The sequence below is a fragment of the Psittacula echo genome (assembly GCF_963264785.1).
Source record: "Psittacula echo genome assembly, chromosome: 2".
NCBI lineage: Eukaryota > Metazoa > Chordata > Aves > Psittaciformes > Psittacidae > Psittacula > Psittacula echo.
In genome coordinates this window covers 127952755-127978798 of record NC_137737.1, presented here as the reverse complement: position 1 = coordinate 127978798, position 26044 = coordinate 127952755, and the positions used below count along the sequence as shown (strand labels likewise).

The 26044-nt window shown below is 36.6% G+C and overlaps 1 protein-coding gene across 3 annotated transcripts in view; it reads left to right on the top strand.

Annotated features, from left to right (window-relative positions):
• Positions 1-26044, top strand: part of UBE2W (ubiquitin conjugating enzyme E2 W) — a 66655-nt gene that overhangs the window by 17487 nt on the left and 23124 nt on the right. The window contains exons 2-6 of one of the 3 annotated variants that reach the window (XM_080611573.1): positions 733-824; positions 3712-3814; positions 6357-6512; positions 7692-7767; positions 13615-24600. In XM_080611573.1, coding sequence (XP_080467699.1) covers positions 733-824; positions 3712-3814; positions 6357-6512; positions 7692-7767; positions 13615-13628 — 441 coding nt within the window. In that variant the 3' untranslated portion in view covers positions 13629-24600. Of the gene's footprint in view, positions 1-732; positions 825-3711; positions 3815-6356; positions 6513-7691; positions 7916-13614; positions 24601-26044 lie in introns of those variants that run through there. The other 2 variants (XM_080611572.1, XM_080611571.1) reach the window with 2 other exon arrangements.

Sequence of the window (26044 nt, the reverse complement as noted above, 5' to 3'; positions counted from 1 at the left end):
AAAAAACACACTGAAAGCAGTGCCAATAGCAATACTTCACAGAGATTGCATTTCACTTGCTCCAGAGGTTGCAAGAAACAGTTCTGGTAGTCGTGAGAGAAGCAGCTGGTTGCAGTTACCGATTTATACATACCAAAATAGGTAGGAATTACCTGGGCTATTTGTATTTCTAAATACTGTCACTCTGTATGTTCTAAGGTGCAGTTACTATAACGTTGTAATATAGTTTGTGTTCTTCAAGTTACGTAGTCTTGTTTTAGCTTTGTGTTCTGTCCTGTGGAATGACCTGGGACAAGGCAAAGGCTTGCACGGATGCCAGGTAGAAGAGGAGGAAGAGTTGTGCTGTTAAAATCTTGGAGAATTAATTGTAAATCTGATGCTGTCGGGGGAATATGAAATGTTTGCTGCCAGGTGTAGCTCTGACATCTTTGTATTATGACAAAATTCTGGATACCTCTATATATTTCATAACGCAACACAGTTCTTCACTTAGCAGTGTTGCAGATGTGAGTGCTGCTGCATTTTACCAAAACAGTAAGTTTAGGGTTTGTGACTTTTCAGTTTAATTTCTGGGACAAGGAGTCTTCCCTCTTTCTCATGTTTCAATTTCACTTTGTATTTTTCAAATAAGATTCCTTTTACCTTTCAGTAATTGATGCAATGTACTTTAATGTGAATGTTTGTTGTAGAAATTTGTTTAATATTTCAAATATTTATACAATTTCCTTATAGAAACGATTACAAAAAGAACTATTGGCATTGCAAAATGATCCACCTCCAGGAATGACTCTAAATGAAAAGAGTGTACAAAATTCAATTACACAGTAAGTATATACACTATTTTATTTTTGCTATCAATCTGAAAATCATATGTAATGAGAAGTTCTCTGCAGGCCACTTCCACCACTTATTTCAAGTAACATTCTGAATTTTGGTTTTAGTCTAGGGAATAGACTGAAAGACATGGTTCTGCTTAATGAGTATGTTGCAGTGATGTGCTGGACACTCTCAGGAGCTTAATAGTGAATTCATTAATTTTTTATTAGGCATTTAGTGTCTAACAAATTGTCAATTGGTAGAAGCTTCTGCATATTTTAGAATAAAATAATTTAGCAATCTCTCATAACTACAAACCTCTGAAACCCCTCTAGATTTATTGAAATAATTAAGTAGATGGTTTAGTCTACGTTATTTTTGTAAGTACATTTTGTAGCTGTTAATTTCCCTTACCTTTTTTCTCTAAAGCAAATGGAGGAAACTTCTTAAAGAAAGTTAACCAACAACATTCATTTGTACTTTGCTCCCTGCTGTGTTTTTTTCTGTGATTAGCAGAACAGAGAATAGCATTGTTAAATTTTCTATGTTCTATCCATTGAAATGGACAGGGGATATTCTTGGTATTAACTTTTCTTTTTTCTTTAATTGACTGCAGTTCAAAAGATTTAGACTCTGTTGACCTTTCTTTTAACTAATTTGCTCAGTTTAATTTTAGAGAAATGTTTAAAAAATCCTTAGCATGTGTGAGTATGAATGGCAAGCTGTATGTTCTGTATTATTGGCTGATGTATTGACTTAAAAGCATAATATAGAGCTGACTTCTGATGGTGCTTCACATCTGCTTTTTTGGAAGTGGCACTCAGACCATGTTACATGAGGCTTTTCTGAGCCTTCTGTGTGCTGAGTTAAACACTATCGCTTTTTACATGCTGCTGATTTTTGTGATACTTCATGCAGATGAATGTGACTAAACCAAGAAAGGACTCAGTCTCATATTGCAAGTGTTTTTCACTCATTTAATTTAAGTTTACACTTAAATAGAAAGTTTACAACAGATGAATGGAAAAGGGAAAAAAGTCTGGGTGTTTGTTCCCAGAGACATTATGTACAATTTTTATACCTTGAAAGTGAAAACTTCCTATTTACTGTCATGCTAGATCTTTGAGTTGTTGCTGTTTAAGAGGCTTCCTGTCTCAATAACATCGTATTTTTTCTCTTTGAGGGTTTTTGGTGCCAAGTAGCATGTTCTGAGTTAATTAATCAAGTTGCAGTTTTAACTGGTGCTGTAAAGATTTGTGTAGCAATGCTGGTTGGGTTTGAAAGGTATTGAATAAAATAACTGATTCCCATGGTGTAACTGGGTCATTTGAAATGTTAAGCAATCATCTATTTTAAATACACAAGGATTAGAAACATGAGATGGCTAAACCATAAAGCACACAGGAAAGATGGGTTCTGTTGATTCTTTGGCCATAAAAGGAGAAAAGTCCAGGCAGAGTTATCTTCTACTTAGTAAATGAAACTATTTTAAAAACTTGGAAGTGGACGTTCTGGATCACAAGCAACAATAAAACTGAAGAGTGTTGGTCCACTATGTGTATAAATGCAAAAGCAGAAGGTATAAGAAGAGACAAGTGGTCTGGAGTGCAGATAGGCGAAATCACAAAATTAAAATGTGAAACACCAGTACAGCTATTACCGTGCTGCTGTTGAAGATGCATTTCTGCTGAAGAGTGTGACAGTTCAGTAGAGAAGCAATTTCTCTTAAAAAAACCCCCCAAAAAAAACCCAACAAAAACCCCCCCACAACCAAAAAGCAACTAACCAAACAAAAGAATAATAGAAGATAAAAAATGTGCATGGCTCAAATACACGGAGAGAGAGTGTATATGACAGGAGAGATGGAGAGGGTGGGAATAGGATCATCAGGACTGCTAGCTGGAGGAGATGTCAGCTTTTCTGAACACGGTGCTGTTCTGAAAATCTCAGCTGCCCTGCTTGAGACTGATGTTAATGTTATTTGAGTCTCTTGCTGAATCTTCATCTTGTCATGTTGCTCAAGTGTATAAAACTTAGTCAAGGGTGAAAGACAAAAACGGGGAAGTGATGCTGCAAAGGATGGTAGTAAGCGATCAGCAATAGAAGTAAGAAATGACAGAAGCTAGATAGCAGGATGTTGCTGTATGTGTTGAACAATATGCATCTATTTTTGACTGGATTAAAAACCGCCCATAAATCCAACCACCCCCAGCAGCTCCACTTGTAAAAAAACTTACCTGTTGTCATGATGGAAGGAGAAAATCAGAGGAAAATGAATACTGTGATATGTTGAGGTATTGTCTTTATTATAGTTGCAAATTATCCTTTTTGTTTTGTTTTTAATTTTCTGTGACCTTTCCTGTTCTATACTTTTCCTTTCTATATTAACTTTTCTGGTCTTGGTTCCATTATTTGTCAGGTTATATGCACTAAATTTCTGAGTTTTTCACAGATGTAAGAGTAGCATTGCCCTTTCCCCTTGGATACAGATTTTATTCAAACAGTATGAATGATTTCCTTGACATTTTGTTTTCTTCTGCCCTGTTTTTGTGTAGGAGTAAACTGTAACAGTAATAGTAAATAAATAGTAAACTATTGTTTCAGCTTTGTTGTTTCACATTAACAGTCATTATATTGGGAACTGATGGTTTGGTGTTGAGTTCAAGTCATAATTACTTGTATAATTTACAGCACTATATTAAATGCCTGTATGTAAAATACAAAGCTTGTTTCCTTCAAGTGTAGGCTTGTTATGTTACTCACCTTTGTGATTGTTATTATACTAATGGATATTTAGCTGTCATTGGTAATTGATTAGATTAGTCCTGTGCTCCAGGAAGAAAATTGTAATTGGTCAGTCCACAACGCTAACAATATTTTTTTCCCATTCATTAGGTGGATTGTAGACATGGAAGGTGCTCCAGGAACACTATATGAAGGGGAGAAATTTCAGCTTCTATTTAAGTTCAGTAGTCGGTATCCTTTTGACTCGCCTCAGGTAACCTGATTTCTTCCTTCTTGCTTAACGCTACCTCTAGGTTATAGCTGCCTGACACATGCTGAATATAAATATTATCCACCTATCCTGATATGAGATTTAGTTACTTCAGTTTGTATTAAACACACTGTGCAGTTGCTTTTTCTTTTAAAAAGGACTCTGCAGTGAAGTATAGTGTTGTGACAGTTTACTTGATTTCATAGGAGACGAAAGAGCAGTGTAAATTGGAGGCTTGAGATTGATATTCATATATTACAAAAGAGCAACACAGGGTAAAGTAGGAAGATCCTGTTGAACTGTGGTACAGGAGCAGAGTAAACAACAAACTGCTTTTTTCATCCTCTCTTTTTTGCTTCAGCTTCTATATTTTTTTTTTTCTAGTTCGTATTTAAGCCTCTTGCATGTTCTCTACTGGCGTGTTAATACATCTGGAGAATTGTGGTAGGGATTCTCATAGGTACATGGTGACATGTCTATGAGGGGCCTGGAAATCTAGTGGTTAGAATTGAGCTGGGAGATACTGTGTTGCTTTCACAGCAGTGTAAAGGAACTGAAGTGGTGGCAATACCACTAGGCTGCAGAATGAGCTTTGTACATCCATCCCTCCATTATCTGGAGGAAGTGTTACAAAACATAGCTGGTAAGAGTAGTGTTCAGCTATCAGCCCTGCTTTTCTGAAACAGGAGAAAGAAAAGCAAGAGCGCCTCAGTTCTTGGCTTGTCTGTTTCAGCTCAAAGTTCCAAGAATGATCTCTGACACTTTTCTCATTGGTGTTGAAACTGAAGCACAGAGCTGTGAGAGGCACTTAAACCATAAACATTACATATTTTTAGGAACTGTGATTAAAAACTAGAATGCTGACATTTCAGTCTTAGGCTTTAAAGAACAAACTGTCCATCTGTGCTTCTGCACTTCATGGGGTTTGCAGTGAGCTGCTTGTAGGTAATGCACAACACTGTAGCCACTTGCATTTGATTTCAAGTAGGTGCTGTTTGTACTCATTACCTGATCTGCGCATTAGGCTCTGTGCAATTTATGGTAAAGCAACAAATTAGATCTGTACATGTACGATGACTTTTAGCTCGGAGAACAATTAGGAATTTAAGTTCCTGATACTTGTTCGTTGTAGACAATTTTATAAAAATGCTGCTGTGCAGTATGTTCATTCTATATGATACAATTCTGGGTCGTAATTCTTCTCCTGCAAATCTGCTTACTGTGAATTGACAGTTTACACTTCTACTGCTTAATCACCTGGTTGTTTTCTGCCTTTAAATGTATGTTGTCTGTCATAGCGTGCATAATTTTACTTGCCTAATATGCCTAGTTCTGGTTTTCCTATAAAAGGAAGACATTAGTTAAAGCGAAATATATTACTGGTGTATGAAAGTAAGCGCTTCAGTGCTTAAGAAATACCAGTTTAAAGACTTACGGAAGATCATTTTGCATCCAGTTTTTCTGCTGCCTTAGAAATCCATCTGCCATTTGGCAGATAGGTGTTAAACTCTCTGATTTCAGTTTCCTGCATGATGAAGATGTTGCTGCTTACTTGTAGTCAGTGGTAAGTGGGTGTGTCATGTACGCGTATACGTATTTGTACACATACATATATATGTATAACTTAGGAAACACTTAAGAGGCTCTTGGGTTTTTTATGTGTATGAGTGGTAGAGGTTTATTATGTTGTTGCATAAAAGATGATAGTGGTTATGTTGGCTAGGGAGCTTGGGAGGATAAATGCTGCTACAAAATTTTTAATCCATTTCCCTTGGTCCCAAGCCAGCTATGCATTTGACAGGAACTTGGCATAAGAGCAATAGTTTATTGCTTTTCTAACGTTTTTTTGACTCTGTGATGTTATCTTTTAATAGGGCGGAGTTAAGGTTATAAATGTTATTCTTCCATATTTATCCATGTCTAATAAAAATATATTTCATTTGAAATAATGATCTAAAAATATGCCCTATAAGGTACCATACTTTCTTTGTACAAGTCTTTTATGTTATAGTTAATAGGGTTGATGCGTTTTATTATTTAAGCTGGAACCTGGCTGAGTTGTCCAGAACTCAATTTGTATTGTGCCCAGGGTTACAGAAATATTCCTTTGTGAGTCTCATTGTTGTTCCTGGTGTATGACATTGTAGCTTATGAAATCATCCTGTGTTTTGGCTAGGAAACTGTATTCCTCAGGACGTGAAAGACCAAAGCTGCAAAATATAAAAATTTTAGTTTGATGTCTTTATGGTGCTACCTTCGCATTTTTCTATGCTGTATGAATATCCATAGAGAAAAAAACAACCTACACTGAACCATTTGTTTAACACAGTTTTCACTAGCTATTTAGGCTCACATTGTCTTATTTTATATTTCATTTAATAGCTTCCAAAAATGAATGAACCTAACATGGTAAAGTGTATTATTTAGTGTAAGTGAAAATGGCAGATCCACTTCTTAATGTATTACTATTTTCCCAAAAGCAACAGAATCTTAATTAAATCTGGACAGTAAATTACAGTTATTTGTTCTTTTTTTTTTTTTTTAGGTCATGTTTACTGGAGACAATATTCCTGTTCATCCTCATGTTTATAGCAATGGTCATATCTGTTTATCTATTCTAACAGAAGACTGGTCTCCAGCTCTCTCAGTGCAATCTGTTTGTCTTAGCATTATTAGCATGCTTTCCAGCTGCAAAGAAAAGGTATGAACACTTTTGGCACTGTTGGCACTGTTGGAGTAAATTAAGTAAAAGTTAATAGAATTCTACATTGCAAAGTGAGATTTTCATTTCAAAATTCTAAAATAGACTAAACTACAATATATACATTTCTACTACTGAAAGAATACTGAGCTAGAACTGCACAATAGTGCAGTAAGTGCTTTGTCGCTGTTTTCATGGTAACCTGTGCATATATCATTATTGCAAAAAAGAGTGAATGGAACCCTTCTAATTGTACTAATTGTGAAGTTCAGTCACGTTTTAGGACAGTTTTTTTGTAAAATGATTCCGTCTGTAAAGGCAGTGTGAAATAACTATTGAAAAGTCTCCAGTGCAGATGTTTGCATGGCTTTACAGCTGTACTATGTCAGTGATCATTGTTATTTTCATTTCAGGAAAGTAGATGGTGCTAAGCTGCTTTTTTTGATCATGGATGAGTGGCACTAATACCTTATGCCTTTTTTGTTAAAAGACTACCCTTTTACTTTTGACTGTTTCTTTTGCAGTGGAGTATATATAGAAGTTAGATGTGGTCAGAGCTTGTATGTCTCTGCTATCCAAATGTGCCTATTTATGTCACATGCCAATCAGTCCTAGTTATGTGTATGTGGTAGAAAAACACTCTCCAAATGGCTTTGTATTGTATCCTAAGACTCTGGTTATGCATAATGATGACACTTTGACACTTGTAAAGAAAACTGAAGAATATGAAGTGTGGATCAGATACAGAATTTGTTTATGTTAATTTTTTCACCCACTGCAAGCTGAGGTGTATGGATGTGAATTGGATCTAATATATCAGAATTAGATTCCAAATTGCAAAAGGAATTTAATTTGGATTTTTTTGGTTGGGTGGTTGTGTTTTTTGAATCACAGCTGTTCCTTTCTTTTGGGTTGGGTTTTTTGCTTTCTTAAAATTTATTTCCTTCCCTCTCTACCTCTGGACTGTTTGGTCTTTTTCATTAATTTTTGGCTTGAAGTATCTCCAGTAAGAATTATTACTTGGATCTATAGGAGACTTTTCTTGACAAAGGTCTAGCTCTGTCTGTTGCCTCATTTTCACTGCATTCACATGGTAGCCTTTTGTAAGCTTATTAGATAGCTCATGCATTACAATATGAGGATTGTTTGATTATTTGTAGGTCTTTTTTTCTGTTGCAGAGGCGACCTCCAGATAACTCATTTTATGTAAGAACATGTAACAAGAATCCAAAGAAAACAAAGTGGTGGTATCATGGTAAGTATTTAACTAGGACTAGGAATTTTGTTTACTTTTTCTTTTTTCAGGCTGAAGGCAATTAAAATGTAGGGAAGTAGAATAATACATTCAAAGCCTTAAACTCTCCTTTTAAATCTCAAAAGTTATTAAAATCCTGTTTCTAAGATATTCTGCTGTGATTTTTTTTTTTTTAAATTACATTTCAGTTAATTCCTAATGGAAATGTAACAGCACAGATATATAGGTTTTAAATTTTAGGATTGGATTTGAAAGAAAGTTCTTGTAAACTGTGTTTAGTCCATGACAAGTCTTAAGTTTTGTTTTGGGGAAGGTACATAATGAAACTAGGTTTAGTTCTCTAGCCAGGTTGTTTTTGTTGTTTTTTTTTTTTTTGTTTGTTTGTTTGTTGTTAATGCTTCAAGAGCTTTTATGGCAATTGAATGGTGCTTGTATGTTTTTAAACAGCTATGTGATTTAATAATTTCCACTGCTAATCAGAGTTCCAGTGTGGGACAGCTGGCTGACTTAAAGAGGCTCTTAGGAGCTAATAGTCAATAATACAGTAATAAGATTCCACATGTACATGATAAAAAACAATACTAGAATTGCTATGTATAGTGTTATAATGTCTGCAGTGCTAGTATTGTGTTGGTTTCGTTTGCGGGTTTTTTTGGTGTTTGTTTTTGTGTGGTGTTTTTTTTTTTTGTGGGTTTTTTTTGTGTGTGTGGTTTTTGTTTTGTTTTCTTTCTCCTTTTTCCATGTGTTCTCTGTCTTTATACTCTTTCTTCTGTCCCAAAATTTCTTGTCCTCTTCCCAGAGCTGGGGTTAGTTGTATGTGCTTGTCTTATCCACTTCATTGATGGGGAAAGAAAGGAGGAGGGGATAGAGATGAGCTATGCTTCTTGGCCAACACTTTCTTTGCTTTCTGTAGGGAAATACTGTACAAATGAGGTTATCGGGAGCCCACGTATTTTGGGAAGGGATGTGTTAAGGCAGGTAATGCTATATGCTAGGATGGTGCAGGAGGTGTTGATCCCATCACTACCTTTCACTGAAGGTTCCATCATAAGACATCCTCTTATTTTTTTGCTGCCTTCCCACCCCAGGACATGTTTTGTCCCCTGTCTGAAATGAGACCAGGTATTTTGAGACAGTGGGACTTAATGACTGCAGAGGCAAACACTGAAGCCTTCACTCTTTGATTCTTAAAAGCCTGTGGATGCCTTAACAAGAAAAACTTGAGAGTTTCATAATGCTTGCTGTGACCCTTGGGGTTTTGATACATGGTAATGTAAGAGAATGGAACTCAGTTTCTCATAATACTCTTAATAGTATCTCTAAAACAAGGTGACTTCAATTACAGTCAGGGGAGTGTGTATGTCATGGGATTAAGAGGTATTTAAGAAAGTCAGGGCTATATACCATGTGATTGTACATTATATTGTTTTAAAAATTGACTCCAAGAATAACAATCCTGTTGCCCACAAGGCTGCATTTTTCATCTTTACCACATTATTCAGTAGTCACTTTCTCTTTTCTGATTTGTTTGGGTTTTTTTCCACTCTTGTAATGTGTTTGGTGCTTCTCAATTTCTAGTTTTGCTTCCTCTTCATTGGCAATTCTGGGAGAATTTTTATTAATTAGTTTTATTTTCACTTACTAGTTATTTTAAAAGAGAAACAAAGTTTCATTTATTCACTTTACTTTGTGATTAAAATATGTCTTTATTTTGTACTAGACTTGTTTTGATTCAGGATTGAAGGCTATCAAGGAGAACGGTCTGCAGATCCTGCTATGATTTCTTATTCATAACCGTCAATTTGAGTTTTGAATTGAAGTAAAATGCCAAATGAGTATGGAAAAGAAATGTGGGTTTATCTGACTCTGAAAGCTGCTTTATTATTGTGGCTCAAAGCCATTAGGCTGCTTATAGTCCATAGAATATGTCATTTAATTACTTTGAAGTAAGTACAGTGGCTGTTTTCTGGAAGTCAGAAAACCCTACCTCCCCCCTCCAGATTCACAGCAATCTGATAACCAACCTGAGGCAAGAAAAAGTCAATTCATTTAAATAACTTGTCCTGGCTTGCTTCATAGTATTTTCATTTGTTGTTTAACTTCCATGTGAAGTACTAATTGCAAAGGAGGTCATGATTAAAAGTTAATGGGGCTTTTACCCCTACCATTAAATTCTTAATTAGAAATTAAAACACACCTGATATCCATTGGAGAAAAAAATTCTTAAATGCTACAGGGTTTTTCCTTCAAGTTTTGTGTGTCACTAGCTCTTTCTCTGTTGCAAGTACTTACGTTTCTCTTCCTAAAACAAGATTGCAAAGGTATGATCTTTAAACTATCAATGTTTTCTTAGTGGGTTTGAAGAAATGGTGGGTTACTCTAAAATGGGAAGTGTAGCTTGCCTGCTAATTTTAACCACCTCTCTGTGGCAAAGAACTGTCTTCAACATCATGTACACCTGAAAAAAATTACAAGCTCTTGGAAGGGGTGATTCTGTCATCTTAATTTTCTGCTTCAACTGAAGGGTCACATATCTAATCTTGTGGTTCAGCCACATTGGGCTGGGTAAATTAGAGTAGAAAAACCAATCTAAACTGAGAAAAAACCAGCTACTCAAGGGTAAACCACTGAGTGAAATAAATGCCAGTGCTAATACGAGAACATGAGAAGGGAGATGCAGAGTGGTTCTGCCCCTTCTATTGTCAGCTAGCCATTGGATTGGCTTAGTTTTAATGTGAAATTGAATCCCTGTGTTTTGAAGAGGAAGGAGGAAGAGTGTTGTCACTTTTAGAGTATGCATTTGAAGGAATTCTTTATTTTTACTTTTTTTTTTCCAGTAGGTGCCTTGTTTGTTTTTTTTTTTAACTGAGAGCAAGTAGTGCATGGCTGGGAGTTGATGTGAAGGGAACCAATATGAACACAGACAAAATGGCAGTTTGAGATATATTCTGATGTGTAAATGTGTGTCTCTGTTTGTAATCTCTCATTTCATCCCTGCCCCAACAACTAACTCCATAAGCAGAGTTATGGAGCCTTGTTTGCTACAAACTGATGTCCTTGTTTCGAGACTCTTGGTGTTTGATAACTAAATACATTTCTAGATTGCTTGCCCGACCCAAAACCTGCTTCAAGTGTACATTGTATTTCTTGTGAAATTTCACGCTTGGAATTGATCATGTTGTATTAAAGACAGAGGAAGAACTTCTAGATACAGTTTATTTAGGCATCCAGGCTGAAATTTGTTTCATAAAGCTGTTGCCTGGCTTTGCTGTCAAGTAGATTTTTGTGAAAACAGGGCAATGGTCATAGAATCATAGAATAGTTAGGGTTGGAAAGGACCTTAAGATCATCTAGTTCCAACCCCCCTGCCATGGGCAGAGACATCTCACACTAAACCATGTCACCCAAGGCCTCATCCAACCTGGCCTTGAACACCACCAAGGATGGAGCATTCACAGCCTCCCTGGGCAACCCATTCCAGTGCCTCACCACCCTCTCAGTAAAGAATTTCTTCCTTAGATCCAATCTAAACTTCCCCTGTTTAAGTTTTAACCCATTACCCCTTGTCCTGTCACTACAGTCCCTGATGAATAGTCCCTTCCCAGCATCCTTGTAGGCCCCCTTCAGATACTGGAAGGCTGCTATGAGATCTCCACGCAGCCTTCTCTTCTCCAGGCTGAACAGCCCCAACTTTCTCAGCCTGTCTCCATACAGGAAGTGCTCCAGTCCCCTGATCATCCTCGTGGCCCTCCTCTAGACTTGTTCCAACAGTTCCATGTCCTTTTTATGTTGAGGACACCAGAACTGCACACAACACTCCAAGTGAGGACTCATGAGAGCAGAGTAGAGGGGCAGGATCACCTCCTTTGACCTGCTGGTCACACTCCTCTTGATGCAGCCCAGGATATGGTTGGGTTTCTGGGCTGCGAGTGCACACTGAAGCCGGCTCATGTTCATTTTCTCATTGACCAGCACCCCCACATCCTTCTCTGCAGGGCTGCTCTGAATCTCTTCTCTGCCCAACCTGTAGCTGTGCCTGGGATTGCTCAGACCCAGGTGTAGGACCTTGCACTTGGCATGGTTAAACTTCATAAGGTTGGCATCAGCCCACCTCACAAGCGTGTCGAGGTCCCTCTGGATGGCATCCCTTCCCTCCAGTGTATCAACCGAACCACACAGCTTGGTGTCATTGGCAAACTTGCTGAGGGCGCATTCAATCCCAGTGTGCATGTCGCCGAACAAGACCGGTCCCAACACCGATCCCTGAGGGACACCACTTGTTATTGGTCTCCATCCGGACATCGAGCCATTGACCACAACTCTTTGCGTGCGGCCATCCAGCCAGTTCTTTATCCACCGAGTGGTCCACCCATCAAATTGATGTCTCTCCAATTTAGAGACAAGGACGTTGTGTGGGACAGAATCGAAGGCTTTGCACAAGTCCAGGTAGATGATGTCAACTGCTCTGTCCCTCTCCATCAATTCCATAGCTCCATCATAGAAGGCCCCCAAATTGGTCAGGCAGGATTTCCCCTTAGTGAAGCCATGCTGGCTGTCACCAAGCACCTTTTTTTTCATGTGCCTTAGCATGCCTTCCAGGAGAATCTGCTCCAAGCTTTTGCCAGGCATGGAGGTGAGACCGATTGGTCTGTAATTCCCTGGGTCATCCATTTTCCACTTCTTAAAATGAGGTTATATTTCCTTTTTTCCAGTCGTCAGGAACTTTACCTCACTGCCATGATTAATGGTGTTTGTTTTAAACCAGAATCTCCTTACTGCTTTTGGGTTTGTTTTGGCTTTTTAGTAGAAAGTGTTGTCTCTGGTATTTGGCCTAAACTTTTAGTACACAGTTGAAATACCCGTTCTATCTCTTTTGCATACTGTCCAGTCTATTTTACATCTGCAGTACCCTACTATCAAAATGAAGAGGTTTTTTACGTGCAATATTATTAATGACATAATATTTTTCAGTGAAAATGTAGAATTATTCACAGCTATTTTATGCATTCTAAATCTTCACAGATTTACACAGTAAAAATACTGCTTATGAGGCTATATTTTCTAGGTGTGTGAGGTTACAAGTGCATTAAAAATAGACAGTAAGTTTGCTTTCTGTTAACAAGCTTAATATTTACTGTTGCCAGATGCAAATATACTGCAGGTGGATGTGTGGAAGAGAAATACTTTAGTATTGAGCACACTGCAGGAAAGATTGCCATAAATTACACTTTTTTGTAATGTTCTGTGCAATTACATATCAAAAATTTAGTAACACGAGTTATTTTCAGGTTTAAGATTTTAGAATTACAGTAGAAACATATTATTTTTGCATAATTCTGTCAGCTGTAGTTTGTTTTGATTCTTGAGAAATAAATGTACATACATATATATGAATATATATGTGTGTGTATACATATATTCAGTGCATCAGAAGGAGCACACTCTGCCAGCTTTTATCACTACATATTCTTTATAAAAGGATTTCCCAATGTGATAATTGAAGTGGACCTGCTGTACTTCAGGGATGCAAAATGTTAAGTGTATTTGGTTTTTCATTTTTCTGATGAGTGGCGTTCCAAATATAGAGTATGAAAATAACTGTCCTTTTAATGGAATACTTGCCAATGCTAATATGCCTGGGAGTGTATGTGTATTTTTGGAAGTTTCATGTTTAATATTATCTTTTTACCTGAGTCGTTACTGAACAGAAACACAGAATTACTCATTCAGTGTATTTCCACTGCATGTTACTGTCAATGCTGGGATTATTTCTGCCTACAGCACCTTGCTGATTTGGATTTAGAATGTTTATATGTTTTCCATAAATGCTCTTCTTTTATTTTAAAGATGACACATGTTGATGCCACCATTTTGTGATCCTCGTAGCAGAAGATAGTCCTACTGAGAAAATGAGCACTTTGATCATTCAGTCTTTGAACTTTAACCTTTGACTGGAAGTGACCTATAGGCAATGAAGACTACTTCCTTTGACTGCATTTTTACTAGTGTGCATTCTGGGCGCATGTTGATCGCTGGTTCAGTCCATGCAACTGACATGCTTTTATTAGTCATACAGTATTAATGCAGGTTTCCAGAAATGTCAAAATAATTCCATTATTTTTATTTTAAGCTTTTGGAAGAATTCCAGGTCTTCATATATTGTGCAATAACACTGAGCTCCTTGGCGGTTTTGGTGCATCCATTGCCGGCAATGGACATTGTACCAGGGAAAGGTTTTGCTCCTGCCACAAAAAAGATTGATGCATGACAGAGTTTATGGAAGTTTCAGATATATTTGGATTATAAGCAAGGGATCGACCATTACCTTAAAAGCTACCCCATTCTTTGATATTTGGATTCTATGCACTGTGATTACAAAACTAGCAGCATGAGTTACCATGCTTAGCTGAAGGACTGTAATAAGATCATTGCATATTTATTAAATTGTTATCTGCTGTCAAATTGTTTTGACATGGAAGGCTTTTCAAGTGACATTGGCAGAGAGGTACAATGTTATCCCTATGGTGAAATAAAACTACTTTTTGTATATAGTTATTCATATCTCTGAAGCAAAGGTATGAGTAATTTAGGGTATGAGTGATTTATCAAGAATTTATTTTGGAGATAGGAAAGGATGGCAGTGATATAACTGAACTTGCTGCAGTCCGTAATTGGGCTTGTAATTTGTACTTTAGAGCTTTTTCCAAATAGATTGCACACTGTTATTTCCTGCTAGCCATCAGCATGAGCCCTACTGCCTACACCAATATTTCATTTATTTATGAGTTTGAAAGCAATCCATATAACATTTTTTGTTTGCATTCACTGTTTCTTTTGTGTTGTATGTCATGTTTGAATGTTACAAAACAATATTTTGATTGAAAAGCTTTGTCAGAAGATATTTTCATGTAAATTATTTCTTTATCTTGTAAGCATCATCTTGTCTTTTAATCCTGTACTATAAAAAGAAAAAAAAATACATTTTTGACAGAGGCTTAATGTTTTGACAAAAAAGTGTGGACCTTCTTATTTAAGTTTAGATTAAAGTATATTTTCTTATCTTGCTTGTCCCATGCATCCATATGAATTTTTTTTCCAGGCTTTTACTTCACCAAAAAAGGGGAAAAAGCCTAAAATCAGACATTTTTCTATGGAGCAACATTTATTGAAATGATAGTTGTTCTCACCACTCTGTAATATTTTGATACTGCCATTAGTTGTCTTTTTAGGAGCACTTTTATAAACTTAATACCTTTACACATATGCAAAATTTCTATGACTTTTTTTTTACTGTTGCCTTATTATTGCACTAAAAAAAAAAAAAAAAATCAAGTGATTAATGCATGAATGTCTACAAATAAAAGCCAAAAGACCCCCCTGTGAAATCTAAACCCAACCCAGACTGAATAACTACAATAGCAAACAGAAAATTGGCTGAAAATACTGATTCTTTTTTTTTTTCCCTACTGCTCTGTGATAACTGACAAGTTTTATAGCCTTGTACATACTTCTCTGTTACCTAATATTTAAAACATATTAAAGTATAGATGCTTAACTCAGGGTGGATGGAGTTCAGATGGATTTGCTTCAGAGAAGTATTTTGTACAGCAACTGAATTAGGGATATTGGCAGTGAAGTGAGGCTACAGTATACTTCAGGAACTGCTATTTTTTCTACACTTAAAAATCCCTTGGCCTTTAAAACTCAATGGTGAAATCTAGCTTTGGATATAAATTTGATGTGTGTATATATTTTCACAATGAGCCTTTAAGACATAGAATTCAATTTCTTTTAAAAGCCAAAAATAATAATTTTAAGCAAATGAAATAGTTCTGCTCCTGACTCTGTTTAGCAAAATTTTATTGTTGAGAGTTGATCAAACTGGTGATTCTTGGAAATGGTTTTGTATGAAAGAGCAGCAATCTGATAGTTAATCTGTATATTCATGTTAGCTGCTCTGTATTGATTGAAGTGATTGATGCATCTTTGAGAAATTCATGTATGAATGGTTTACATAATGGATCCTATCAAAGAGTCCACAGGAAAGAGACCTTATCGTGACACAAGGTAATGTCTCTGAAGACACGGTTCAAGTACATCTCGGATTCATGTATCTTTTCATATGATGGCTTGCCATACTACAATACCTGGTTTCTAGAGAAGCCTTATGACATACTGTATGTATTTTGTTGAAGATAGGTGTTGTAGTGCAAAGCATTATTTTATTGACCTATGCTATCACATGGACTACAGTGAAGTTAAATAATCAAATTTGTGCTGCTCTTCAATCTCCCCTATAATATACTTAAATTAAAAAAAAAATACAAGGTAGCTTAGAAGAGAATGTACCTCAGGTCTTTTAGTTTACAGTTCAAATGTCTCCGCTGGTTCTCTTGTAGATCTGTGGGTAAGTTCACCTATATGCAGAGAGCCAAGACAAAACCTGTGTACCACTCAAGCTCTCTGAATAGTGCAACTATACTGACAATGCTATGATGTCCTGAAATAGGGCTTGAATTAGATGAAGGTGGTGCCATCCTTTCTGTAGGGTGACCCTGTGCATGTAACTTTCTTTCACTTGGAATTTCTCACATGAAATGGTTACAGAATTAGCTTGAAATGATCTTGCTTTTATTTTGTGTCAATGTTCATATTGTTAAACACTTTGTTTTGTGTTTAGTGTGTTTATACTATAACACAATAAATTCTTGTTTTAAAATAGTTTGCTACCCTTGAATGGAAATACGTGTGTACCATTTCATGGTGGAGGGCAGAAGCACTGTTCCTTACATTCAGTTACTTTTGCGACAGAGCTGTCAGGAATTCAGAAATGCTATGCTGGCTGTGATTGATATCAGTGTAGCGATCAGATTTATAAGCCTCTCTGCGTAGTCTTTTTAGTATGATACTCCATAGTAGCTCTTAAGGTGTGTGTAAGTGATAGTAGGTTAGATTGTATTTAACCCCTTCAGTTTATATACATATTTTCTGCAAGTAACTTTGTCTTTTGAAGTGTCATTTTTCTTCAGACTTCTGCTGGTGAAAGAGCTGCTTACAAGAGACTCTGCTTTGCTGGAATAGGAATCTAGCGAAGAACTGGAAACCATAATGGTACCCTCTAAGAAAGATGTTACAATCTGAAATCCTGTAACACTGGCCACATTTGCTTCCCTCATGCTGATCTGGCTTTTGATATTTAAAATTTCCATGATAAGACCATAAAACTTCTGTCTTGTGTTCAGCAGTTGGAGACCTATTCTTTTGGAGCTCTTTGGAGTGCTTTTTGCCAAGTAGGTCAGGATTAAATCTGTTCAGATGAACATTCTGTGCCCTTTCTCTTCCCGGGACTACAATATTATATGGATGGTGCTAATGCAATTCTCCATGGCATTTTATCTTGACATATAAAATCAAGCAGGATTCCTGCTATTCAGTGTCTTTTCTTAGTGTGCTGCCACTGAAAAGGAGGGATTTGTACTCCTTCTCCTTCATTTCCAGTCATATGATTTACATTCTTACCTTGTCTTCTAGCTTGGTTGTCCCAGCCTGCACTGAGATGATTCACCATGTTAGACTAGTAGGGAACTGACTTGAAGTGAAGAAGTGAGGATCTTCTCAATTAGCATATTGAACGTTTGCTGCATAATTGTTTCAGAGCTAGTGCAAGAAATAGGAAGGATTTTTTTGTGCAGCTGGGTTTTGGGAGGTGATGGCTGGAAACCTGTTTTGTATCTTTAAGACTTTTCTGCATAATATAAAGTACTAGAAACCTTGTTTTATGCAGAAGCTGAGTTACATGCTGTAAGAAGCCTGACCTGGGGATCTGGACTGCTTATGCTCATCTGTTGGCAGGGGATTCTTCTGTCTGTTGTTACAAAGCCTTTGACTGATCTTTTGCCTTGAGTGTCTGTGCCTGGGATTTTTTGAGGTTGTGGGGTTGTTTTTAATTTTTATTTTTTTAAATAGCAAGCAGCCAGCATTGCTTTGTGTGGATGTTGTCGGTTAAGTTTTTATCAGACCAACATTGTCAGACCTTCATTGAATACAGAGTTACAGATTCAGTGAAGCTGATTCAGATTCAGAAAATAGCCAGTAATTTTCCTAAAGGAAGGCAATCAGATGTTCTTGAGATTAGATAGAAAGCCAAATGTGGTATAGTCATCTAATACAGAGAAGATTTGAAACAGAAGTCTTGGATACGGACCTCATTTGTCTATTGTATGCTTACAGAACAGGATTCTTGCACTTGTGATAGAAGGTTTTCAGGACAAAACCACGCTGTTCCTTGTCTCACCCCTTATTCTGAAGGTCTTGTTCAAAAGATGGAGGAAATTGTTTTAATCTCTATTTGTTATTTGTATTGGTCAGTAAAGAGTGTTTGATGTCATTCTGACCAGTGATGAAGGGTGACTAGCTCTTGACTATCATTCTTTAAATTGTCCATAAATCTGTAGAAAACATTGGTAGCTATCTTTGCATGCACAAAAAAAACCCCAACCCACATCTTTATTGGGTCTAAACAGTTTGTTGCAGATTAGTACTCTGAAGATAGCAGTATAGGAAGTATACAACACAAAGTAAACAAGTTACAAAGACTGATAAAGCATCCAATCTCCAGATGGTTTAGAGTATATTGAGCCTTGAAGTCTTGATTTGCATAAGGATTTGAGTTTACAGGGGAGAAAAGAAATTTGGGACATCACCTTGCACTAATGTGTTTTATATCACACTGAGTTTTGGACTATAACTTTTTAAACCTTTTACATATCTCTGCGTTATCATATCTCGTTATTGTATCACTTCAGTCTTAAACATCATGCTGGAGTAACAGGAGACTTTGGCTTCCTTAAACAAGTAAGAGTCCAGACAGTCCTGTGTTGGGAATGATCTTTCAAATGCTCCTGCAGATTGTGTTGACTAACACAATAAGAATGCTGTATGGAGATAAAACATGCTCACAAAGTGAGGTGGGAGGGAGAAATGAAAGGGGGGGCAATCAGTTCTTGAAGGTTAATTTTTTTGTGTGTCAGTTCTTTTTTTTTAAGAGGACATCAGTAATTGCACCAAGCTATAATTCTGCTTACGAAGTTCTTTAAAAGTTGAAGAGGGCAAATGCAATACAACTGTGGTCATGATCCAGCAGAGAACGATCAGGGTCCTGTATAAAAACCATTATCAGAGTTTGTTGGGATAAGCTGTACTAAGAAAAACTGCTGGTCTGATCAAACTTTACAACTTGGAGAATAGATAGCCTCTCTCCATGAACTGAGGTAATAGGTTTCTTTTTGCTTTGCAATAATTTTTCAGAGGCCTTGGTAAACTGAGCAAAGTAGACCATGCTGTTTCTGATTCTGCAGTCTTGCAGGTGAAAAATAGACTTGGTATGGTACCTTGTTATATGTTTTTGTAGTTCTGAAAGTGACTTCTGTTAGCTTCCTTCCTTGTTTTAGTCTGTAGGAATAGACTAAGTCATATCTGGACGTTACTCACATCTTCCTGGTATCTGAGGTACTATGAGGAAATGCTGAATAGAAAAGCTTGTGATTCTTTTCCATAAAACTTCTCAGAACTTCTCTTAAAGTTATCTAAATGTCATCTGCTTCTATACTTTCCCATCAGCTACTTTGTACTGGGGTTTTTTTTGAAGCTTGCTTCTGTGCAACACTTTTTGAAAGTGAACGTTATAAAGGCTTACCATTTGGATAATGATAGGAATTATCATTTCATCTGGAAGACAAGTTTTGTTATGTCCGGAGCATCCCTGCACCTCATGTTTAATGTCTTGGGATTCTCTTTGGAGTAAACCAAAGATCTAATTGGAAAATTTTTGGCGATCTCTGTATAAGCCAATTCCGTACTGTTTTGTAGCTAGATGGCTGCCTTGGGATGCATGGAAAGGAAAGCCATTAGTGCGCCTGGCTTTATTTTGAGTAGAGGGTCCTGTCACTGTCAGGAGCTTGTCACAAAGTAAAGCATTTAATTCATTCTTTTTTATATTTACAAAGTAGTATTGCAGGATTTGGTCTCCAGAAAAAAGTCCTGCTGGATTTAGTGCAGCTGGTTTTGTCAGATTACTTACATGAAAGTATTTATGCTTCATTACTGACAGTCATTTATAATTTTACTAGCAGTCCCCCAAAAAACTTTACTAAGGGTTGGGGACTCACTTAATTTTGACAGGACTGTGAAATGATCAGAAGCCAAACAGCTTTAACCAACTTCATCTAACGTAAATATGATCTGCGTCTCTTTCAGAGTACATTGTTATACTATTAATCCCCTCTTGTCCTGTGAAAAAGTTACAGTGCTAGTTGCTGTAACTTGTATAATATACAGCAAACTTCTTGCAGAGTAAACTCACTTAGAAATGGCTACTTTGTAGGTGAAGTGGAGTAGTTAAATTGCTTTTGATGTAGGTATAAAATGTGTAAATTCTGTGTTTTCAACTGATGTAATACCTAGTGTTTGCTCAGTAGTGCTTCACCTTTTGAAGCTGCATGTTGCTGCCGTCCCTAGAAATAGCACACATTTAGTTGCTCTGAGAGCCATGACTTAAAAATTTGAGCAAACTGAAGCTGATATATGCTAGCAAGAGATAGTTTTAATGGCAAATTGGAGGCATCGGTAATCCTCTGGGAACGAACATCATTGGAGCGACAATGCTGGTGGTTGCCTTTGCTTTTAGCAGTTCCATTCATCATTCAAGAAATTCTATACTTCCGAGCACGTGTAGGCAATGCTTTAGTGTTGTTCCTATTGACTGTGGTAAGCCCTGTGTGTGTTTTACTGATTCATGTTTACAATACGAGTAATTTCTGAAGCTTTTTTTTTTTTTTTTTGGCTGGGGGTGAGAGGGAAACCCATTTTCTCTGTGAAGAGTGTGTCTGTTCTGTATGCATAATGCTGCGCACAGAGAATTTCTGTCTTTTCTGCTTGTTGTTTGACTTTGTAGATGTCCAAGATTTCTCTTGGAACAAGAACTTAATAATTTAAAAACTTACTAATTTAATATAGGTTTAATTTCCTGTATAATTTTATATTCTTGCCCAGTCGCCTTAAGTAATTAACTTCTACAAAATAGCAGAAATACAAGTAGTTTTCAACTTGTGGCAGAGATTTTCCATTGCAATAAAAGGAGTCCTGTGATAAAAGGAGCATTTTAAGGAGGGTTAGACTTAGTTTGCCTTAACTACCTTAGTGTGGTAGTTAAGGAATATAAGTTTGTTACTGAAGTAGATGTTTTGTAGCAGTATAACTTACATAGCTGGGTGGAAAAGCAAACTAACTACAAAATGGAAAGTACCTTTCTGCTGATTTAGTTCTCTGCAGATCAGTTGTGTCTTTTTACATCTGCTGAACTGTTTCTGGTAAATTTGATGCTGGTAGAAGCACATGTTTGGCAGTTAGTGAAATATTTAATTTTCATGTCCAACACTGGCCTTAATTTACTTTAAGATTTAAAAGGCCTGATCCCTGCTTTCTTTGTGACTTAGTCCATTATAGTCTGCCACTGGTAAAGTTGTTGGTAGGTATGATTAGGTACAATCTCTCGCTAGCACAACTGTGCTAATAAGTGTACCTACTCTTGACACTGACGTACAGACAGACTGATGCAGTGACTGGTTTTTTTTTGAGGTGTGGTGCTGTAATCTGTGCCTGCAGTGAGAAGCACTAACGAGAATCAAAAGCACTTCAGGATGGGCGTAATGCTCATACAATGCTGTCAATGAAAACAGCATCATGTCTGCACTTGTTTGAAAGCCTTTTTACATAGTCAGAATGCTATCAGTAAAGCAAATCCCTAACAAACAAACAATCAAAAGCCAAAAAAAAAAACCCAGGGTTGCAAACAGGAATTTAATCTTATAGACTCCATTGCTGCTTTGGCCTGTAATTACACTTTGGCTTTCCTATACTTGTCTCCTGAGCAAAGCCCAGTGATGCAGAAGTGGGCCATTCCTAAATGTCTGACTGTGCACTTTGCAATGGAAAACCAATACACTATGGTCTTCAGGTTGCTAGTTCTGGCGTTAATTCTCACTAATTCATCAAACTGCAGTTACATTTGTCCTCATTGCCTGTAGTCATGAGATTTGAAGCCCTGATTCACCTGAATTAGTTGGGTTTTCTTCAAAAATTCCATTATCTGTGTTTTATAGGAGTAATCCAAACCTAGTTTTCTAAATCTCGAAACGTAGGAAATAAGAAAAATTTTCTGCTTTCTACGTAGATGATGAACTTGTGTGTACTAACTAACTGCATAACACACAAGTTTATACAGTTATTAGGCATACTAACTAGATAGGTGCAAATGTGCATAATTGCATTTTCTATAGTCGTAAGAAGCCAGGATAACTGTACAGAAAATTCTTAGTTCCTTGTGTTGAAAATTAAATAGAAAATTATGGAAATGGCTGACACAAAACCAGTCATGTTGTTATAACCCCAAACAAATTAAATGTACAAATTAAAACTAGAGACTTAGGGCTAGCTTTTGTGCAGTTTTGGATAAGTGAACTGGGATAGTGAATAGTGTGAAGTTTTCTGAATGTGTAATACAGCTCCTAACATTTACTATAAAATAATTTACCAGTATAATTTTTAAATTTCACTAGCATTGTTCAAAGAATAAGTAAATTACATTTAGGCAAGGCTTTACTATTTCCAGCAGTGATGTGTGAGAGCAAATATTTACAGAGAAATACAATTCTATCTGCAGAACGATCTGAATTTGGGTCAGTGGGCCAACAAATGAAAAAATGGCTTTGATACCCTGATGGTAAGAGACTTAGATGCAAGCTGGTAGTTGCAAAATCAGCACATTGTTTGGCTGGACTCACTTTGGTGTGTTCTAGAAAATTTTAATTGCTAAAGGAGATGAGGGCCTAGAAGTTGCACAATGTCCTTACACCAACAGTAATTTGAAGTGATGGGAAAAGTTGAATATATGCTGACAAGTGCAAGTTCTAGTTCACTTCATTTAGATTCTTAAAGTGATTGTGTGATTCATCTGATTTAGGGAACATGCATTTTAGACATGAATCATGAAAGATAATGTGTTACGTGCGTTATTAATGCTCATGAGTCTTCACTGGAGCATAAAGAATAAATGGTTTCCATTACCTGAGAAAACTCTGTATAGTATTGACTCGTAAGTTTATTGTATCTTGGTTTGTTCATGTGTCTCATTCAGTGTGCTGCATAAGGTGATAAATTGTTTTTGTCACTAGTATGACATGCATTGTAGACAAAAATCTACCTTCGTAGTCACAGTTCTGCACCTGTAATTGGGGAGAGCAGAAGTCCAGTAAAACTTAGGTTTGTTAATAATGCTGACTGTTAATTAAATGTAATCCCAAACTCCTGGCTATTGTTTTTTTAATAGCTTTTAGTTATTAGAAAAATAATATTTAAAAAATTAAGTGACCCATTCTTCTGGTATTAAGCTATTAGAGGCTTTCACTCAGTTGAATGACTAATACAAGTAATGCATTGTCCACTTCCTATTGGTATATTATGAGCACTCTGTAATAGCTTAATTACTCTTTCAACTTTAGTATCAAAATATATACTAAGTCCTTTAATATACATTTTAGAAGTGCAGCTAAAAGGAAACTTCATAAAACCCTGGGACAGATTGCTGGAAGAGGTTGTAAAATCTCAGTCTTTGTGGAGGTTTTCAAAAGTAAACTGAGCAACCTGTGAACTCTGAAGTCAGATCCAGCTTTAAAGCTGGTCCTTCTTTGAGGGAGGGGTGAGGGAGGGTGGTGGAGCAGGTGACCTTCAGAGTTCCTTTCAACCAATTTTTCTGTTTCTAATATGTTGATTTAAAAGCAGTCTGCCGCTTCTGTGGTTCTGTCAATCTCCTTGTTAAATACATTACTGTGCATTTTCTGGGGGGATTTTTGTTTGTTTTGTTGTACCAGTGTGTATGGAGAGATGGAAACTCATTTGTTGGTGACTTCTTTTTAATTACAATTCTAATAATAAAACTTACCAGTAAAAATTAAAATATTTTGATTCTTGCAAGTCAGCTTGAAAGTGCCAGTTTGTTTTTCCTGAATCTAAGGTTAAAAATGACAAGGCCAAGTGTCTTCAAGTGTCCTGCTCTCGTGTACACAAATGGAATTCCTCTGTGTCCTTTCCTCCAGTTAGGCATTTGCACAGACGTTTAAGCATTAGTCTGGCTTTTTTTTTTTTTTTTTTTTTCCCTTCCTCTTGTTTTCAAACTGCATACTGAATTAATCACTCCTACTAACAACTTACCTACTGAAACTAGATTGTTGGGCAAGTCATGACACTCCCATTATGTATTAATGGAGTGGATGAGTATATACAAACTATGCATCTCATTTCCAAAAATGAGAGGCTTTAAGTTCTGTTAAGCTGCTCTTACTGGAGGTACTGACTAGGCTTCATCCCATATCAATATCAGGGAAAAAAACCCATGAAGGTACAGTAAATCTGAAGAGTGGCTAGTAATGCAACTGAATTGTTCATGTATGTAAATCTCCAGTCATACAGGAAACTTTACTAAAAACCAAAACACTAATATTTGATCCTTGGTTTTATACCTGGACAAAATTAGATCCAGAAGTTATCAGTGTATTTAAAAAAAAAAAAAAAAATGTATGATAAGTTTTCAATTAAATTTGCTCTTTGTATTCAGTTTTCTTTCAGCCGTATGTTGTTTGCAGCACAGTATGTATATTAAGGTATGAGACTCGTCTGAGTTAATACATGTATTTCAAGATATGTTTTTAAAATAAGTTTTTATCTCTGTAATAATAGCAATATTATAAAAATGGTAGCTATTGAAATTAATAGCACAGACTGGAAATTTTAGAGGTTTGTTGGAATTCTGTCTATCGCAGGAAGTTCAGAAAACTTCCCTTGTAACCTGATGCTGACATTCAACTAATGCATTTTTCTGCTGGATACACGGATACTAAGTGTATGCGGTATGTACAGGTTGTTCTTGAAATGACTAATAATAAGTAAAGTAAAAAGCAGCAAAATCTTTTATAGACAGCCTTATGATTCAGCATCTGAATGAACCTCACGCAGAAGCGTGTAGTAGCCTTGTGACAGGTACTTGCACGATTATCTATTGCTAACTTGCATCGGAAGACTACAGAAGAAATTGTATTATACTATGTACTTCTGTGCTCGGCTCTTAAATGAAATGAGGGATGAGGAATCTCAGAAACAGAAAAACAGTGAAGGAATGAGAAGGGGAGTATGACAAGCTACCACAGCTGAACACAGGGTATGTATAAAAATATCTCAGCAAATGCTGAGCTCTAAAGCTATGATTAAATAAGTTTTAAATCTCATATTAGTAATCTGTTGGGTTGAATAAAACCTTGCTATCACTTAGACACTCGTAATACAGTTCTGCCACCAAGTGTCATTGCACTTATTTGGCATATAAATTATTGTCTGCAATATATAAGCTTACTACCAAAATTCAGGTGGGCTCTGTGTTATTTTGGAGTGTGTCCATACCATGTGCTCGGAAACCCTGTCAGGCTGCATCTTTTTGTTTTTTGGTCAGTTTTCATGCTGATCCACCACTTGTTTTCAAGTCAAGATTCAAAGAAAAAAGAGGAAGAGAAACCGGAGAAAATGAGAGCTTTGGATTCATTCTGATCCTGACTTATGTATCTGGGTTTTTCAAATTACATTTGCTATGTCCAGTGTTCTAACTCCATACCTGTCATTAAAATTCAGTTGCATAGGAAAAAGATACAGACATCTCCCAAATCTAGTTTTGTTTATAAGCCTGAGGAGTTTTGTTACCGCAGTCTTGCAAATCGGGCAGGAAATTCATTGCTTCAAGTTCTGATGCTCCTACCAGGCTTTGTCATGGATTTAAAAATTTCTGGTTTGTTTTACTTGACAAATAATTACCTGAGCCAGTCAAGAAAGCAGATTCCTAGAAAGTAAAGCAGGTAGATTATGGACTAAACTCAGAAGCCTTTTTTCTTAAATGAACAATAAACTTTTGATTACTTTGAGATAAAGAATTTCAATGTTACCTTTTTAATGCTAAAGATTGTCTTGGAGTTCCCTTCCCGTATTCTCTTCTATTGATTTCTAATGTAAAGGAGGACTTCAAGAAATGGTTTAGCCTTTAACCTCAGGTTTGCACAGCCTCAAATCTGATTGCCAACTGCTTTTTTTTTTTTTTTTTACTTTCGCTTTCTTTTATTTTTTCTCTCTAGCTGTTCCTTTGTAGAGGCCATACAAAAACCTGAAAGATGGGCAACGAGGT